The sequence below is a fragment of the Strigops habroptila genome, chromosome 4 (assembly GCF_004027225.2).
Source record: "Strigops habroptila isolate Jane chromosome 4, bStrHab1.2.pri, whole genome shotgun sequence".
Lineage (NCBI taxonomy): Eukaryota > Metazoa > Chordata > Aves > Psittaciformes > Psittacidae > Strigops > Strigops habroptila.
The window spans coordinates 22,225,141-22,244,053 of NC_046358.1; the positions used below are offsets into that span (position 1 = coordinate 22,225,141).

An 18,913-nucleotide genomic window follows, 5' to 3' on the forward strand; every position below is an offset into this window, starting at 1 on the left:
AGGTGCCACAGATTCTTAAGTATCATCAGGAGTTAATGGATTTATTCTATGCTTTCCTCTCAAGAAAGAATTTAGTTCTCAGCAGAAAGTTTAGTTTTCAGAAAACCAAGGCTAGAAAGCCAAATCTGTTGTTAATTGCAGGAGCCACTTTTTTTAAAATATAAATAAATCCTACCTTTTGATAAACCTGAATGACATGTTTCTAAAAGAAATTAAGCCAAAATAATAATTAACAAAAAGTTTTGTACAAAATAAATTGAAAAAGCCATTTAGAGTGAAACATGCAAAAAGATCTCATTTAAAACGCACAATGGACATTACACTTCAATGCATTCTGAGATAAGGCAGACGACTCGGGACATGAAGAGTTAAACTCTTAGAATTGCTACTTCCAAACTTAATTTTTCTGGGAAATACGCCACTAGTAGTTATTATGAATTAAGATACATAGTGGTGTTAAAACACTTTAAAACTCATAATCTGCAATGTCACATAAAAACATGTTTGGATTTTTCTTGAAATAGAAAACAAAAATCTGTAATTCTACTATAATTAGATCTTGAGTTTCTTCAGAGTTAGGTTTCTTTTTTCCTTCATAACATCAGGGCAGCCATGCTGTGCCAAGGACTGTCTTCAATGTTTAGTTAATTTAGTGGCAGAAGCTGTAACAATTGCCTACACCAGAACATAAGTAGTTCATGAAGGATTCTTATTATCCATAGAGAATGCTAGAATAAATTAACAGGTTTTCAGTTTAGTTTTTTTTTTTAATTTAAAGAAACATAACCGTGTCTTTTGATGGCACTATCCACCTCCTTAGTAGTTTGTACAGCCCCTAGTATAATACAGCCCCCACTTTAAGAGGTCCTCCAAGTGCAAACTTAACCATCTGTGTCCTGGTTTGGGCTGGGACAGAGTTAATTTTCTTCCTATAGTTGGTGCAGTGCTGTGTTTTGGCTTTAGTCTGAGAACAATGCTGATAACACACCGATGTGTTACTTGTTGCTAAGTAATGCTTATTCTGATCAAGGACTTTTCAGTCTCTCAGGACACCTGACTCGAACTAGCCAAAGGGGTATTCCATACCAGAGCACGTCATGTCCAGTATATAAACTGGGGGGAGTTACCTGGAAGGGACTGATCGCTGCTCAGGTCGGGCTGGGTATCAGTCAGTGGGTGGTGAGCAATTGTATTGTGCATCACTTGGGTTTTCTGAGTTTTCATTTATTTTTTTGTTGTTTCCTATTATTATTCTTATTATTGTTATTGTTGGTATTCTTTATATTATCCCTATATTGTACTTTATTTTAGTTATTGGACCGTTCTTATCTCAACCCGTGAGGTTTACATTCTTTCAATTGGGGAGGGGTGAGAAGGGGGTGAGCGAGCGGCTGCGTGGTGCTGAGTTACCAGCTGGGCTTAAACCATGACAATCTGTAACAGTGCTATTGTGTTACAACTGCATGCTATTTAATCAATTCCAGATGGAATTTAAACTATTGTCAAAAGAAGTGGGGAAAAGCTTCGAGAAAACTACACTGCACTGTGAAAGTTGAAACTCAGAGGTAATGATAGAAGTCTGAGTGCTGCCTAAACAACTGAGTGAAAAGCTTGCATATGCACAGTTTGAGCGTCCACATTTGGCATGTCAGATGGAAAATTAAGGAAGGATATTACAAACAAAAGTATAGAAAGAAATATGTGCCAAAAGGACGTGTCTGATTAAGACTTCACTTGACAAGAAGCAGATTACTTAAATCATTAAAAAAAAAAATCCAAATTAATCTTTTATCTCTCAACAGAAAAAGAATGGGGGCAGGGAGGAAAGGGGGAATTTCATACAACACAGTATTTCCCAAGGAAGTGTTAGCTGGCAGAGAGCTCAGCAGGGTAAAACCTTCACCCAAGGCTAGGCTGTCATGGTTTAGTTTTTCACAGAAACAACTTCTACATTTTTACACAAATTCACTCTCTAAACTGAAATCAGCCAGTTATGAAAAACTGAAGTCTGGCTTGGCATTATTTTGTAGGAATGGGAGACTATGAAGAGGAATGCTGAGAGGGAAGCATGTATAGTCACAGAACAGACAGGAAGGAAACGGCTTGGTGCTGATGTGATATAAGACTAACACAAAAGCACGCAGGCCAAGATCAGAATGATATACTCCAAAAAATTTCACATGATGAGGAGAACACAAAGGCATGGAGATTATCTTAAGGCAAAGATAAACAAACCCTCACTTCTGCAAACACAAGTTGTGGATATCAGAGTGGTATGAAGTATGTGGTATGTGAACCGACAGGTTTTAAATATAGAAGGAAAATAGTTGGTTTTCCATTTTAGTGTTTGTAGGAACTAATTTAAATCATACATGGGTTTGAAATGGGTCCAATTAGAAAAAAAAAGCCTGTTAGTGCAGGAACAAAACCTGCTTAAGCTAGGCTTTGGATAGATTAACACACCTTCACACCAAAACCAGAATCTGCACATGAACTAAAGGTCAAAAGAAGAGCAAGTTTTTCAAAGTTTGACCAGACTCCTGCCTAGACCGAAACCACAGTACTGCATTGTCTAAGGTGACCTAGACTAGCGCTACTGCCAAAAGAAACTTTTGTCTCCTGCCCCTACCCTTTCACCTGTGATATTTCTATGTGTTGCCAGAAAGATTATTCTAGAAATGCCGACAGCTAAATGATTGGGAAACACAACCTGAGCTTCTAACGCTGCAATAAATGTCAAGACTGGGATCCTAGTTTATGCTGTCTACTGACAGACTATGCAGTCAGAGCGAGCCGCTTTTGAACTGAGCCAAGACGTTTCAGCTCTGCAGCATTTGTGCCTCAGACATGAGGATGAAGAGCACAGAAGGAACAGCACAGACTAAATAGCCCCACTTTTTATCCTATTTGATTCAACTGCTAAAACATGGCTTCTGTAACCAAAAAGAACTACAAAAAATAATAAGCCAGTGCATTTTAAGTTGCAGAAACTGTTAAGCCATTAATCAGAGAATACAGACAAAACCACCTAAGCAATGAGCCACTAGGTATTTCTACTACCCAATAAAAAGGAAATGTTGCATTACCATTTTACGAGACTAACCTTCTTGTAAGTTTTGAAGTTAGTTTACTAAATAGATTAGTGGATCCCCTGGTTCGAGTCTGTGAGAGTGGTGTTGCTTCATGGGACAGACTGGGGGAGGCTGGCGGTCCGTTGTAGGTAGCAGTACGTCGCTCTCTGAGCTGGCCGTGGAAAGTGCTCCGACTAGCTGTTCCTCTGGGGAAACGAATACGGTCAGGTGTGGTTGCGCTGCTAATGCTGTGAGTTGAAGCAACAGGAGTTCTTTGATCGGGAATAGTGCTAGAGCAGAAAACAAAACAATGCTAGAAATTCTTCACGAGAAGCACTACAGTTCTGCAGGAAACACAAAACACTACATTCTACAGTAAAGCATAAGCAGACACTTTTTATATAGGCCAGGGTTGGAAATATCAACATTATTACAGCACTGTATGGAATCAAAACTTGTAAGAAGTTAGGATTAAAAGGCTGCCGAAACAGAAACCTACAAAGTCAGAAAAAAATGCAACAAGAGTATCTTGGAAAAGATCAGATAAACTAGGCATACAGTATGTTTCACTGAGAAGACTGATAAAAGAATAGACAAGTCAAGTTTCCTCCCAGGAAAGAGAAGCAGTAAGTAACTTTAGTGTCTCTCCCTCCACATTCTATATATGCATCTTTGAAAATCTTGCTGATTTGAAAGTATCCTACACAAAATTCTCTACAAGTGAACTGCTCCAAGTAGCAAAGTCCTTCAGGATACACAGTCAAAGTCTCCCACAAACTTTGACAATAGGGAATGTCCAATACTCCTAACACTAGGAAAAAATTTAAGGTTCATTATTGCAGGATTATGTCACAGACAGCCTGACACACCACAAAACAAATGTAAACAAGACTAAAAAAAATGAGGAAACACACATCTTGTGGGCAATATAAACTAGAACAATCTAGGACTAAAATTCCACAGCACAAAGTTAAGAAGCAGTGGGTATAAGTTAGTTTCACAACGATTTCAGGTTCTTACATAGGCCTGAAGTTATCTGCGCCATTGTCTATTGGAGGCAACATCATCTTCGTGTGCACAGAGGCTGACATGGACATCGACTTCTGATGTCGCAGCCGAACACTGGAGAAGGATGTAGTACAAACTGAAGCAGGGCTAGCTGCGTAAGCGGACATTTCTGTCAGGCTGTGAGGGGGTTTGGGTTCAGGCAGAGGCAGAAAGAAGAGCATGATGGACCAACAACAAACTACTGCATAGAAAAAAAGCAAACTTTTCCTTCTGTTACTGATTTATCAAAGAACATCAACTCTTAACAGCCCTCTTCTACGCAAAGAGCAGTAACTATCCTACACTCCCCTTAAAAAGCATCTTCACTACAGTACTTGACATCTACGAAGTGACCACGCTCTTACCATTAGCATTAGTTTGCAGTGTTACCCTCGTTGATGTAGAGAACCTGAGTAACTCAGTGTTGTGTGCCAGAGCACCTCTATAAAGCACTTATGCAACTTGTACAGGTCTTAACATTAAAAAAATGCATTAATAAACCCACCAACTGCACTTTCCGAGAGAATGATGACAGCTCTATTACCACAGTGAAATGCTTTGTTTTCAGAATGTATCCATGTTAAAAGAAATCAGTGTAAGCTGGGCAAGCTGTCAAATCCCAATGTACATCTGGTAACTGAGGGACTTCACAGGCACAAATCGAAAACAACAGTATCATGATCTTTACCAAGTCCAGAGAGGCCCAAACAAAAAGGCTACTATTAATCAACCTGTACATGTAGGAGGCAATGAATAACGCATGGTGTTCTCTGAAGAAAGACATGTTACTGTTGTGAAGAGCATCTCATATTGCTTGACCACAAACCTTAAACTCTTCAAATTTAAGGTTCAGGCTTTGAAGGAAGGTATACAGTGCTGTCTTAGCAGAACAGTCAGTAAGCTGCCAGCTGTATAATATGAAATATTTTTCTTTCTTTGGGACAAATTCTTTGCAGCCTTCATATTATCTAGTAAAGACAAGGATGGGAAAAAACTGAGGCCACAAGATACATTGGGTCTTTCAGGCTACAACGCCGTATGCCATTCATCTGAAGTTTGCTTTAAAAGTAAGGCAACTGTAATTCAGAAGTATTGTTCAAGGTTAAGAAATCAGGAATTGCCAGTGACAGTTTCATCACACACGCATGTTCACTTCCAAGTTACTTCATGGTTACGTATTCTGAAATTCAAGTCCTCTTATCTCCTCTCACCCGCTGGTATGTCAGAATTTGGAGAGGAGAATGCTAGTCCAGCTACAAGTATCAGCTGACCCACTTCTCAGACTTAGCTCCCAAAGCACTAGTAGAAAACACCTCACGGCTCAGACATCAGAACTGCTGGCTAGAACGGTTAGCAAAATCTACTTCTTTCTGTTTTGTTTAACTTTTCAGATCTAGAAAACTTCATCGGAGTCATGCACTCATCATTTACAATGCTGAATCCAGCAGGATGCCAACTACAAGCACTACTACAATGAAGCCTGCAACACAACCCAGCTTTTACACTACTCCAGGGTATTAATAAATTCTAAGGAAATGAACATTCATCTCAACAGCAATATCCCAAAGTCAAGTAATCCCTAAATAATTGGTCACTAGCCTCTCCAGCACTTCCAGCTCCTTCCCTCTCAATTTGTTGCAAAAGATACAGGAGAAATAATCTAGTTACAACACATTAGACCTACGTTTTATTTAGTAATCTGCCTCCAAAGAGGTGATAGCTAAAGGTAACAATAAAGTACCAGGGCACGTATCAAAGCATTTATATCTCTTCCTCTGAAGCTTTGCTAGAAATCAGCTTCCTTAGATTACTAGCCTGGGAACAGAGAAAAAAGTGAGTGAACATTCACCAATTAGTGCCAAGGCTTATTAAAAATCTAAGGCTGTTGTAAATCATTTGTGTTACAAATGATTTAAAGCAATTGCCTATCATTATGAAGAGTGTTCCATGAGTCCCCAAGTGCTTTAATTAATGCTCAGGCTTTGGAGGAAAGCCAACAGAGTTGTCTCCAGTAGAATGCCTGTGTCAGCCACACAATGTGTTAAAGTAGGGATGTGAGACAATCTTTGTTCTCACTCTTTGCTTCTACCAGTCTGGCATGGGGTCTTCAAGACTACTTTCTCCAAGAAGTGCACTAGCTGACTACCAGTTCTTCAGAGTTTCTATACCTTCAGAAATAATGCCTTCTCAGAATTCAGTGTGCGAGATAAAAACAGAACAAGCAATGTTTTTATTCTTCCTGTAGAGAAAGTGTTGAGACTTTAAATGTGCACTCTTTGCCTCTGAAGGCAACTTTCCACTGGGTCAGTCAGTATCTGACTGGCTGTGGAAAGTCTAAAATCCAATCTGTAACAAACCATTTATAGTAATTACTCCTGTCCTTAATATTTGCCACTAACAGACATTTCAAAAGCGTAGAAAGCATTTTTGACAAACCCTTGGATTTATACAAAGCTGAAGTTCTACTTCAGATCTTGCTTCACAGAAGAGAAAGCATTACATTTTTCTAAAGTTACTTTCTGCTAATACAGTAATACTTCTGCAAGTACAATAATAATTAGAGATACTACAGAAACACCTGAAGCCAGGCAGAATTCATTCTGGAGAGCCAGTCCCATCAACAGCCATGTTGATTTAGCCTGCATTAAAAGTCTCTGCATTTCATGTGATCGGTCAAGCCTTTGCCCCGAAACAGCAACAAAATATATTCAGACAAATTCTGAGTTCTGTGCCAAATTACAGTAATTCTGAAACTGTGCCAAAATGAATGTGCAGTTTAGCATTGAAACGTTTCAGACAATGAGAAGTCTCCAATTTAAAACAATTAGCTATGCATTCTCGTTATCTTTTTCACTTTAACCTTCTATAAAGAGTAATAAAAGCGGTAATAAAAAAATATGTGCAGAAGTTAAAATTATCTTTTCCTGACAGTGAACATATAAATGCTCAGATGTTTCAAATGACCCAAACAGGGCTAGTTCGCAGGATAAGCAAATGGTGTTTGGATACCATATTGACAATAAAAGGTAAGTTACATAACGATAACCAATTATGGATATAAAATAGAATCAATATAATTGCCAAATACTACTCAATGTTAACTTTTAGCTTAGTGCCCATGCGTGACAAACTGAAAAGACAGCAGTCTGCTGAGAAACAAAGCTGGGGAAAAAAACAACTTCAAAAGATAGCTCCTTAGGAGCATGAAGTTACTCCTAAATTAATGGGACATCTGAATCTCAAGCATTCCTAGTAAACAGTATCTACTAACTTTTAAACGTTTAAAAATGTATTGCAAAGGTATTAGCTCAAAGATGAACATAAATATTGTTAAACAAAGAAACTAAGTAATCAAATCTATGAAAGCTATTTTGGACAGAAAGATTAATTTTTCAAAGAGTCTAGAAAGAAAAAAGCTATTAACATATCAAATTACAGAAGGGATAGTGAGCTTTAATCTAAACAAACTTGCTGATGTTAAGAGGGACTAAGTAATGAAGGCTGAGACAGACACACTAAGAGACAGTACCAAATATCTGTGCTGTGCTTCACAAGAAAGTTGACTGCAGGCCCAGCTGGCCAGCTAGACTTTTGGCACTCTTCAAACTTATACTTGACTTTTTCCTTAATCACTTTCAGTTTGCAGAAAGCTAGGAGGAAGAGACAGGGTCAAAACCACATTCTTTATCCCTAGGCTCCAGGAATCAACCAAGGGTCAGACAGACTTTCCTTTCAACATCACAACTTCACCACCCTTCCTTATAAACTGCCAAAAGGAAGGGGAAAAATTCTGGGAAAAAAAGGTAGATTTTTCACCAAATTCAACACGAGCTAGAAGAAAAGTATTTTTTTCCCACCCTTTACAATATATCATAACATTAGGAAGGCATAGAGAAAATTGTGAAGAGTAAGAGAGAGGTACACATTCCTCCAAGCTTAAGCATCTTTATTAAGCACTAGCTATCTTGGTGCTCTTCTGGCAACAGTCAATTACTGGTTACCAGCTTTTGAGACAAGTAAAATTTTGTGAAGAACAGTTGGCTGGAACTTAAAACACCTCAACCAGCTGGGAAATTTGGTGGTAGAACAGTTGTTCTTCACAACTGTTAATCTATACCTAATGTTTGCATTCACTATTATATTAATTTTCTACAACTCTCCTCAGTCTTTGGTACACAGGGAAGGGTGGCATTAGAAATGGTTACTACATCTGCTAACACATGAACTCGTTAACTCCAATTTCAATGCATGCTCCAGTCAGGCTTTCATTTAGTAAAGTTAAGAGGAAACCTGTTATTTCTCTGACTGTTTTCACTCAGAATATGGCAATATCAGTGCTTCCCTTCTCAAAGTGAGTTCTGTAAATACTGAGAAGCGATGAGACTACAAGAACATCAGTAAAAAACCATTACTGGTCCAAGACAATGGCCTACACTGTTTAATCTTTGGTCAAGAAAAAATTACTTTCTACTTTTTGCAGAAAAAATGGTATTCCAAATGATCCCAACAGAGTACAGTTTAGAGTGAAATGTAAAAAGAGAATGGCCCAAGAGAGATGGACTTTGTAGCTTCAAGCTAAACAAGCCTCTTCTGCAAGCATACCTTGTTTGGCCACAGTAGTTAACAAGTGACTTAAGATGAAGGCTGTAAAAATAACATGTATTTAACCAGAAACTAGGAATTTCTTTTCACATTCCAAGTATAAAGACTGTATGAATTTAGTAAAAAAAAAAAAAAAAAAAAAACCCCAGAAAATAACACAACATACTTACAGATGCTCCATAATGCTCTGTACTCACCTTTCATTAAGAATTACACTAGAATACTACTGAGTTTGGTTAAATTAGGTATTACAACTTTTTGTATATGTGAAGACAAGGGACATATACCATAGGAAGACATTTTATATACCTGTTCTTCTTGCCATTTTGTATCACTGAATGCCTATCAGCAGTGGTTCTTTCACTACAAACATATGTGTTGCGCCGTGTCATTGCTCCGGGGGCAGTATTATTCTACAATTAAAAAACATAGTTTTGTTATTCCTCATAAAAGGCTTTTCTGGGGTTAAGTCTACATGTAATTGAAGGCTGTTTTACTTCATGCTTTACTTCTACAGTTATAAAACTTACAATAATTAACTTAATATACAAACACCTTCCAGTATTTTTAAGAAATAATGCAATCAGAAAAATAATTCTAACAAGTTCTTCTTGTATTTCATGTTGACGGCTCAAAATTAACACAGCTTGAAGTTTTTAATTACCAGAATTACCATTAATTCTGAATTACAAGTTCTCAGCACGTATAGTGTTCATCTACATCTGGATAGCCTATGTCTTTGTAGCCTATTTTTGAAATACTTTACCACTTGTAGATTGTAGAATTTTCCTTTAAGTTAAAATCATACCCTTAAACAAGATAGGAAAAGGAAAGACTTAAGAAAACAAATGTGGTAGAATTCAGTGGGAAGGTAAACATGGACTTTTAATTATTAAAATACTATAACACACTAGACAAGTTTTTAAAACAGGGAAGAGTAAGTCAAAAAGACAAACTGCAGAGAATTTTAATAAGACTTAAAAAATATACATTTAAATACAGGCATAATACATTGAGGATAAGAGAACTAGGGGAACTTAAACTATAGACCTTATTTCAGAGGGGAGAAAAGAAATAGAATTACTTTGCCTCTGTCTTTACAGAGAAAGAGGGTGGAGATATGCCCAAGTTGGCGGTCAACTTTCCAGGAACGACTGAGAAGCTAGGTAATTCACAGATAACAAAGTTATAAAAAAGTTAGATGCAATTACTGTAGGAGAAAGCATGGTTGTCCAGATAAACATGCACCCCCAGGTTGTAGAGGAAGTAAAAGCTGGCAAGCCTTATATTTTTTCTCCCCTCCCCAAGAACATAACACAGGAAACTGCATATGGTTGGAAAGTGGGAAAAAACCTTTTAAAAATTTCTTTGAAGAAAAGGATCATGGGTCAAAGCAGGAAGCAAAATAGGCCATTAACTTTAAACATCACTGCTGGGGAAAGTCTTGGAAGAGGCTAGCTTAAGGGAATGACTGGTCAGCACCTGGATAAGCATGTTGAGTAAGGATGGCCACTAAGAATCAGGCAGGGGACTTCATGCTTAACTAACCTTTTGGAGTTCTTTGAAGAATTACTGCTATGACAGACAAGGGAAATTCAGTGGATTTTTAAAATAGCAATAAGAAAAGGTTTCACATAAATGGTCACAGTAGAGAATGATGGGAAGAAAGATTAAAAAAAAAAAAAAAAAGGAAAAACTAGTTCAAGCACAAAAGGAGAGTAGCCAAACCTTTTTTGTTTCCGAACCTGAAAAAAACTGTTAAAGTGGAATATTCTCAACAACCAGCAAAAGCTCCTCCAGTGCCTTAAGGCAAAGTATTTGCTATATAGGGAGTCTCAAGCAATGCAATCCCTGAGCTGCAGACTGAACAATGAAGCCATCTTGTCTATTTAGAAGACTGCTGACCTGTTACACATCTTCCCATGAATGTACAAATAAAAATGAAAAAGTGAACAACCTCCTGGTGTCAAGATATACGAGGAGTATTAAGAGTATTTTGGATTAGCAGAACTATTAATTAAATCATAAGATGTATGCAGTTGTCTCAAGGGTTCTCAAGTATTCTTCATTGGATACTCCTTAAGGATAGGCATGTGCCAAGCACCACCAGAAGTCCTCCTGGTCCTTTCCTTGTACTTCATTCCTTACACATCCCTCGTCTTATAATCAGTTTGTGTATTTAAAAACAAACAAACCAACCAACCCACAAACAACCAAAACTCCACAAAACAAACCACTGATTCTTCTACTCTTCTCTAACATTTCTCATTGTACAAGCTCCCCTCTCTTTACTAAACTTGCTAGCAACAAAAGCTGTGCACCTCAAGTAAAGTTTCATTCATGTGTTCTTGAGAGGTCAAGCTGTGCACAATACTTAGAAGAATCCTCGCAAACCAAAGGTACATTGAAGTATTGCATAGTAATATTTGCATATCATTTTGTTCTGTGCTCCTGAACACATCAGAGAATGAAGCACCTAGAATATCCAATAGTGTTTTTCTGGTGGGAAATATGCACGATCATGGGTGGCTTCCTTCTTTCCACCTGCTGCCTTAGAACATTGAACACTTGTTTCCCTTGAGAAGATACCACATAACATTAAAAAGTATTGTCATGTTGCACATCTGGAAAGACAAGACGGCAATCTCTGTGCTGGATCAAACTTTAAAGACAGGTTTGGGAGTGGACAAGTGTTTGGTATTCATATCTGAAAGCAGAGGACTCTAAAGATGCACTTTCCCAGCACTTTCTGGAGTGCGCAGACAGATGGATCAGTATACATTTTTCTGTTTGGCTTAGATTTCAGAGGTCGTGAGAGGAGATTTAAGCATTTCAAGCTTTCAAATTTTAGTTTTAGCAAGAATACAGTCTTGGTAGTAGGGGCCTTTATACTTTTTAGTGTACAACCTTTCATGATTCATCGAGGAAGTTCTTCAGCTATGACTTTTTCTTCAGCCAGTCTACAGACTATTAATCTCTGGACATGACTAAATTGTACAGGTGCACAGCACAGGAAGCCTGAAACTGGTGTCAACACCACACTCCCTGATTGAATGACAACCCCTAGGGTCAGGGTTAGCTGCCTAAGTTCATCCTTGTGGCATCGCCTGCTTTCTTTGCAGGAGGTGTTGACACTGCAAAAGCATATGTTGAGACTTCTGAACATATACAGAAGGTCCAATCACAGCACAAAGGATGGATTTGTGGTAGAAAGTGCTCCTCTTTTCCTAGAGAGTCTTGTGCCCACTGCTTAGGCAGGCTATTTTCACATTAAGAGTCAACAAGGCGAGGACTGTGAAAAAAACTTTCAATCAGCTTCTGACTTACGCTAATGAACCAATCTACCTACTTAAGGGCACTAGCACATTTTTTGGTCCTATATTACTTTCCAAACATACCATCTACTCTTCTCTTCCAGTCATCCTAAAGCTATGCTAAGGGCTCTGGGGCAGCCTTATTACAAGCACTGAGGAAAAATCCAAAGCTGCTGAGTAATAAACAAGGAGTTATTAAAGCAAGGAGTTATTAGTTGCTGCTAACTATGTAACCCCTGTAGCAGGTTTTTGTTATTAATTTGGTATTTGCCCAATGAACTTCAGATTTTTGATGTGCACTTGTTCAGGTTGCAGAACTATTTAGTTTGCAAGAGTTTAGAAACTCTGTCAACTTTACAAGTACAGCTTGGAGCCCCTTATTCCGCTCAGACTTAGCTTTGTGCTCTACAAGCACAACTCTTATCCTTAAGTGCATGCTTGCAAGCTTTGTTATTTAATAAGAGCAGCACACAATTGGCTAAGGGTGTGCAGTGAAGACCAGTTCTACTACTTTTGTTGTATCTGTCAAAGTAATATTATTATTTTTTTAACAGTATTTTTCTGTCTCTTCAGTGATTTTCTCATCATATTACTGATTTTAGGACTTAAGTGCTCAGTGAGAACAAAATCCCTCCACCTCAAAGTTTTTTCAACTTCAGGACAATATGGTAACTCCAACATCTTTTTTTTCCCCTTCTAGATGCATGACAAAACTGTAAGAAACAAAACTCCCTAATTAGTTCCAGGAATTGTGTAAAAAGTCAATGCTTCCCTCCATCCCCACATCCCCAGCAGCCAGAAAGCAAAAGACTAATCTTTACTGGGAGAAGTGGGTGGTAGAGTTTGCACTGTCTGACTAAAGAGCTATGAACAGAGACAATTTTAAACACTAAATATTGAGTGACATCACAAATCCGATTCCATGTTCACCACCCTGTACCACTGCTTGTAAAAGATCAGTTGGATCAACTGCACACTGAACAGAGAAGTATGATTACGACCTGAAATTTTACTTCAGCTACAGTAGTATGAAATCTGAAATAAGACTACTGGAATAATTCTCCAGAATTTGGGAGTGGTGTAGAATAGCAGATCAAAATACTTAAGATACTAAATGTAAAATATGTTGGAACTGTGAAGCAAAGCTCTTGAATAAAGCACTACACAGTACTGAGTGAAGTTCAATGCACGACAAAACTATTTTGAGTATCCTACCATTTTGAGACTCAGTAGTCAAGAACTGTCATGTAAGATGAAACAAACTCCAAATGGTTTCTGGATCAAAAAACCAAGGCAAAGGGCAGATACCACAAAAATCAGAAAAAGGTCCCCCAAAATTGTGTACTCTTGTTCACATTTATGAATAACAGCTGCCACAGTAGAAGACATGTCTTTCCAAGGAATCTCTCTGACTAAGATCCTCCAGCCAAGTCACTATCAGCCACTGAGCCAACTGACAATACAGAGCAAATGAAGTAAAACAAATCCTGTTTCACTTCTTTTGCTTTAGGCTGTCAAAAAGCTGCGAGCTCAGGAAGTTCTGTTCTCATTTGTTCTGAGTAGAGGTGCTAAGTATATAATCAAACATGACAGCTTTGTGGGATAAATATTTTTTTTAAACTTAAATCACTTCATTGCAAGTTGAATAAAGGACTGGAAAGTTATTTCTCCTGTAAAGAAGGAAGTTTTTCAATACAAAATCCCAAGATTCAGAAATTAAATGTTAAAAGATTCAAGAGTTATTATGTGAAAGCAGATTTCCAACTTTGCCTCAGAGGGAGGCACCACAGAGCACACATGTTAAAAGGCAAAAGGAACAAAGAATTTTCTGTCTTTTGACACACTGCCTACTGCTCAACCCTGTAAATTCACTAGTTATGCACCTTAGTGAGGTTTTGTTGTTGTTGTTGTTGTTGAGATTTAGGGGCAGGTGAGGGAAGCCCACAAGAAAAAAAGCCAGGCACACTGATTTTAGATACAGGTTGAAATACACCTTCGAATGTTTTTAGAGCTATGTTTCTTTGATAATCTTAACATACATAACTATGACTTGGAATAGCCTGTTTGAGAGCAAAGATTAGGTGGCTCCTTATACACATGAAACTATAAAACAGGATAATAAAACCAGAGATTTCCTTCTTCTGTACAGAGGCAACAGAAGAGTAGCTGATGATATCAGAAATAACTCATACGAAATTCTAGTGGACAGCCTTTGGGTTCAGTGTCTTTTTTCCTGTTTTTTTTTAATTGTTGTTTTTTTTTTTTAATGATTTTTTTTTTTTTAATACTCAAATTATATCTGTTCACTAACAGCTATGAATGCTAAATATTAATACCTACTAACTACTTCATAAATATTAAAAGGTAACTTGAGTCGCTGACTGATGCGGGGGGGGTGGGAAGGCAGCTGTATGAGATTTAAACCTACATTTACTCTTGATGAATGCAAAGTACAATCAGCACCACTGATAAATCACAGGTTTAACACTTTTTTTACGCCTCAGAAACATTTCATGTTTGTAATAAATAAGTGTTTCTACTTACACTAGGAACAGCTGAACTTTTCTTGCGTTCAGGAATATCGGCCTTATTGGGATTGCTGGCATTTCCAAGCATTGGACTAGCTGGTGCAATTCCTCTTCCTGCAACCGCAGTGCTGCTGGATTTTCTTGACTGAATTCCTTCCTTTTTGAGGTCACTGTCTGTAGTACTAGTCTGGCTTCTTTTGGGATATGCCACTACTGAGGGGATGGACGGTCCGGCTTAAAAAACAAACAAAAGAAACAGGAAAATGATTTTTCTTGTCAGAAGTTCAGTAGCTATTTTTCGCTACAGTGGAAATGTATTTGCACATGAGAATCATGGGGACACTGGGAATCAGAGTTGAAAAAAGGTAATTATTTAAGTTATCGAAATTAAATGTATTTCAGATGACAGTAGAAAACTGAAAACGAAAAACCTTTCCAGGTGAAGATACTACCTGATTTCCGTAAGAGAACCATGCATTTCATGGAGGCTTCTGGTGTTTTGAGTACTGACACTGGTTTGATTTGCTAGGAAAAACCCTTCAGAGTCAGTCATCTTAAAGACACTTAACAAGTAACTGACTCATTCAAACCAGACAACTCTTCATTAGCACAAATCTGACACATGCTATTCAAGCTAATTTCCAGTGAAACTGGGCTCCTGAGACAGGTACCCAGTGACACAGCCCTGGGCCACCATCAGCTCTAATGGTTGGTGGCCTGCACTCCTGGAAAAGCCCAGAAGCAGCAGTGGTTTGCCACCAGCCTCCTCAAATGTGCCAGGAACAGGAAACCTCTCTAGCACACCTGAGAATGAGGCAGCCCCTTCAACAGTCCCAAGCTCCCTCTTGCTCTACTAGGCTTCTGGACACTGGGAGAAGCCTGTGGGGATGTCAGGATTGTGTTTTCTGCTGCCTCAATTATACCTCCTCAGAAGAGGACATCTCTAGATACATCAACTTTGTAATTAGTGTTTTCATAACACTTAATCAAAAAGTGTATACGTATATACACATACAAAAAAAATACATACACATATATGTAAAACATATATATATTAAAAAGTATCACAAAACGTGGTAACCATCATCCCAGAGACTCCTTAAGAAAAGCAACCTCTGAACGCACTTGAGGTATGCAAAAGTAGTCCTGAACAGAGACTCCTGTTATGAGCTAGTGTCTGAGCAGGAAGATATTTAGATAATCCTAAGCTACTGTCTTGCACACTCATTTAAGCAGAAGATTGCCAAGTCTGTCTGAATCACTGTTCTTTAGAAATTTAATTCCTGCAGGAGAATCAAGTGACACTACCCTCAGGAAACAAGAAATATTGGTAAACTGACATTTCTTCAAGTTTTAGACACAAGCTGACCTACTAGTGTCAAAAGAAAACAAAAGCTGAACAGACATACAAGAGCATGGGGGAGGAGTACTGTGTTTTTCATGAAAAGGGGAGTTGCATCATTCTCTTCAATTTGTGTAATGAGACTTTCCCAGCACGGTCAGGAATGCAAGGGACAACACAAAGCAGAATATGAGAATTAAGTTGGTGTACTCAGCATTTCTCTAGAAGCTGTCTTTGAAAGCTTTATAACAAAACCAATTTTTAAAAAGTATTAGTTATTCAGTAAATTATTTAGCCACCATGCTGTGAGCTACACAGTTGTTCTCATCCTCCTTACCTTTGGGGGATGGAGACAAATTCAGAAACTGAACAGAACTGGAACTCACTATATTCTGCAACACTGAAAATGAGAATTGCTCACCATGATCACTGTACCGCCGCTGTTTCTGGCTAGAAGATATGCTTCTCTGAATTTTGTGATGAGGAGATTGTCCAGTGCTATTATTAAGATCATTACTTGGCCTAACTTTGGCAAGTGAAAGATTGCTGCTGGAGCTTGAATCACTTGCATCCAACTACAATACAAATGAGAATATTAAAACAAGGAGTTCAGACAAAACAAATTAAACATCTACCACATTATGGGAGCAGTAACAGGGAGGCAAAAGAAAGATGGCTCTACTACACAGAAAATTTTGTGACAGCAAGGAAGTTGCTTAGAGGCCCCAATTTCTCTTAGATTCTTGTGCAACCGTCTTAGGTAAAATTCAGCAGAAATTGCAGCTCCTCAAAGGACAATCCCATAAAGAAAATCTGTCTCTACTTTCAGTAATCTCTCCTCAGAGTTCTCCAAGATTTTAACAGGAAGAGAGGATACATTTTGTAGAAGCCACCATACCAACTCCTCCAGCAGAGGAACCAAGAGCAGCTTACTGATGCCAAACCCTCTCAGCATCATACAAAAAGGTAATCTACAACACAAGAACTTTTTTAGGTTGATTGGTCTTGTCCTTGGTTCTCTTAAAATATTTACAGCTGGCACGTTCACACTTGAGCTCCTAGACTAGACAGGACAGTAACTGGCATCCAAAGAGGAGTGACTGCTGATAAAGCAGAGTAGTTTTGGGGAGCCTAAAGGCAAGAGTTTACTGACTCAGATCAGGGTGAGAACAAACACACAGTGTCATTTGGACAGTTGACACTGATGATGAGAATAACGTGATTTTAACTGTAATGGACTTTTGAGCAGGAATGCAATTGCCTATAGCTACTGAATTAATTTTTGCTTCTAACTTTACTAAGGACGCTTTCTGATTCCTTTGTCTCTTTGCATTTGTAAGAATGGTACTTACCTCCAATGATTTCCTTCCTAGCAGTAAGTATGTAGCTGTGATTTCATCATACTTCATTTTACTAAGGGATTCTTGAATTTCTTCTTGAGAATATCCCATTCCTACCATAATATCTAAAACCAAACACACATTCTGTAAGTAACAGAAAGACTCTGATGTTTAGGCTGGCTGAGTGTTGAAGTTCAAGAGAAAGAATGGAACATTTAAAGAATTAAACAAAACAATTAAGTGTGAGAACATAAGCCTGATGAAATACCAGTATTAAAAGATTAGTTACTTTTTCCCAAATGGCAAGGGGGGAAAAAAAAAAAAACAACAAACCCAACCAAAAACCACCCCAACCACCCATCACGCAAACAGTATTATATTCTGAAAAATACTTCGTTACCTATTCTTTTCTGGTCCGAGATGTCTAATTCTGGTTCAAAAAAAGGTTTAAGCTCATCCTCCTCATGCCCTGCATTGATCCACCTGTCCTTCATGATTTGCTGTAAAAGAAAGGGCTTTGTTGGTACAGTGTATTTATCAGCAAAGAAAATGAGCTGTTGAAATAACAGCTCCCTCACCTATCAAACACTAAGGCCCTTTCTAATTTTTCTTTTCCAGAACAGGCCCCAGCACTTACTCGGTTTTGTTTTGCTCCAGTGAGAAGAATCATCTACGCACATCAAGCCAAGCTGCTTCCCAACCAGCTGCATTCTAGCACACGGCTGAAAGCTAGAAGCCCGTAACACAGACCAGGAGCAGTGTGACAACTCTCAATTCTAGTAGGTCCAGGCTCGACTGTGGAAGCCCGTGGAAGTCAGTACTGTTTTGGCCTTTCTCCTCCATGATGGTACAAAATGCAGACGAAAGGCAAGCATATCATAACCTAGCAGCCAATGCTTGCAGTTCACATTTGAAAATGTGGAAATGATCATCTATTTATGCAGGCATCAACAAGGTAACCATCAGGAAAAGTTGTATGACATATGCAGTGTAGTCTCACATTTATTTTGAAAGCAACTGTGGAGTCAAGTGTCTTGTAACCGCAGTAAATAAAATCTTAAAAAAACCCAGTCATATGCTCTACTCAACAACCTCCCTGCCCCAAACCCACTCCAAATAAACTATTCAGGAATGGTATAACAATAATAGGTTACAGCTCAAGCGTACAGTTTGCAAAATACAATGTCTAATTTTCTGATGCACCTTATTTGTGGCATTACCTCTAGAGTGCCTCTTTTTGTTGGGTTTAGCACCAGGAAACGTTTGAGGAGGTTTTCACAGTCTGTGGACATGTAGAAAGGAATCCTGTACTTTCCCCTGAGCACTCTTTCTCGAAGTTCCTTGGTAACAGAAGAACAGACTGTAAGCTGCAGGCAGCAAATCACTTAAAACATTAGATAAACATGCCCAACATGTTCTACAAAAACACACCTTTAAGTTCTGTCCATCGAAAGGAAGAGATCCACTCACAAGAGTATAAAGAATAACACCTAAACTCCAAACATCTACTTCAGGTCCATCATATTTCTTCCCTTGAAAGAGCTCTGGAGCAGCATATGGTGGGCTGCCACAAAAGGTGTCCAGTTTATTTCCAACTGTAAACTCATTGCTAAAACCAAAGTCTGCTATTTTAATGTTCATATCTGCATCTAGCAATAGATTCTCAGCC

The 18,913-nt window shown here is 38.3% G+C and overlaps 1 protein-coding gene across 21 annotated transcripts in view; it reads right to left on the bottom strand.

The window, feature by feature from the left end:
• The window catches only part of MARK3 (microtubule affinity regulating kinase 3), a 62,387-nt gene that overhangs the window by 7,147 nt on the left and 36,327 nt on the right, over window positions 1-18,913 (bottom strand). For 6 of the 21 annotated variants that reach the window (XM_030481256.1, XM_030481253.1, XM_030481257.1 and 3 more), the window contains 10 exons: window positions 18,676-18,912; window positions 18,465-18,584; window positions 17,645-17,744; window positions 17,257-17,369; window positions 16,326-16,479; window positions 14,579-14,796; window positions 9,030-9,133; window positions 4,092-4,256; window positions 3,104-3,361; window positions 176-202 (listed from right to left, as the gene is read on the bottom strand). In XM_030481256.1, coding sequence (XP_030337116.1) covers window positions 176-202; window positions 3,104-3,361; window positions 4,092-4,256; window positions 9,030-9,133; window positions 14,579-14,796; window positions 16,326-16,479; window positions 17,257-17,369; window positions 17,645-17,744; window positions 18,465-18,584; window positions 18,676-18,912 — 1,496 coding nt within the window. Of the gene's footprint in view, window positions 1-175; window positions 203-1,632; window positions 2,920-3,103; window positions 3,362-4,091; window positions 4,257-9,029; window positions 9,134-14,578; window positions 14,797-16,325; window positions 16,480-17,256; window positions 17,370-17,644; window positions 17,745-18,464; window positions 18,612-18,675; window position 18,913 lie in introns of those variants that run through there. The other 15 variants (XM_030481265.1, XM_030481262.1, XM_030481270.1 and 12 more) reach the window with 6 other exon arrangements.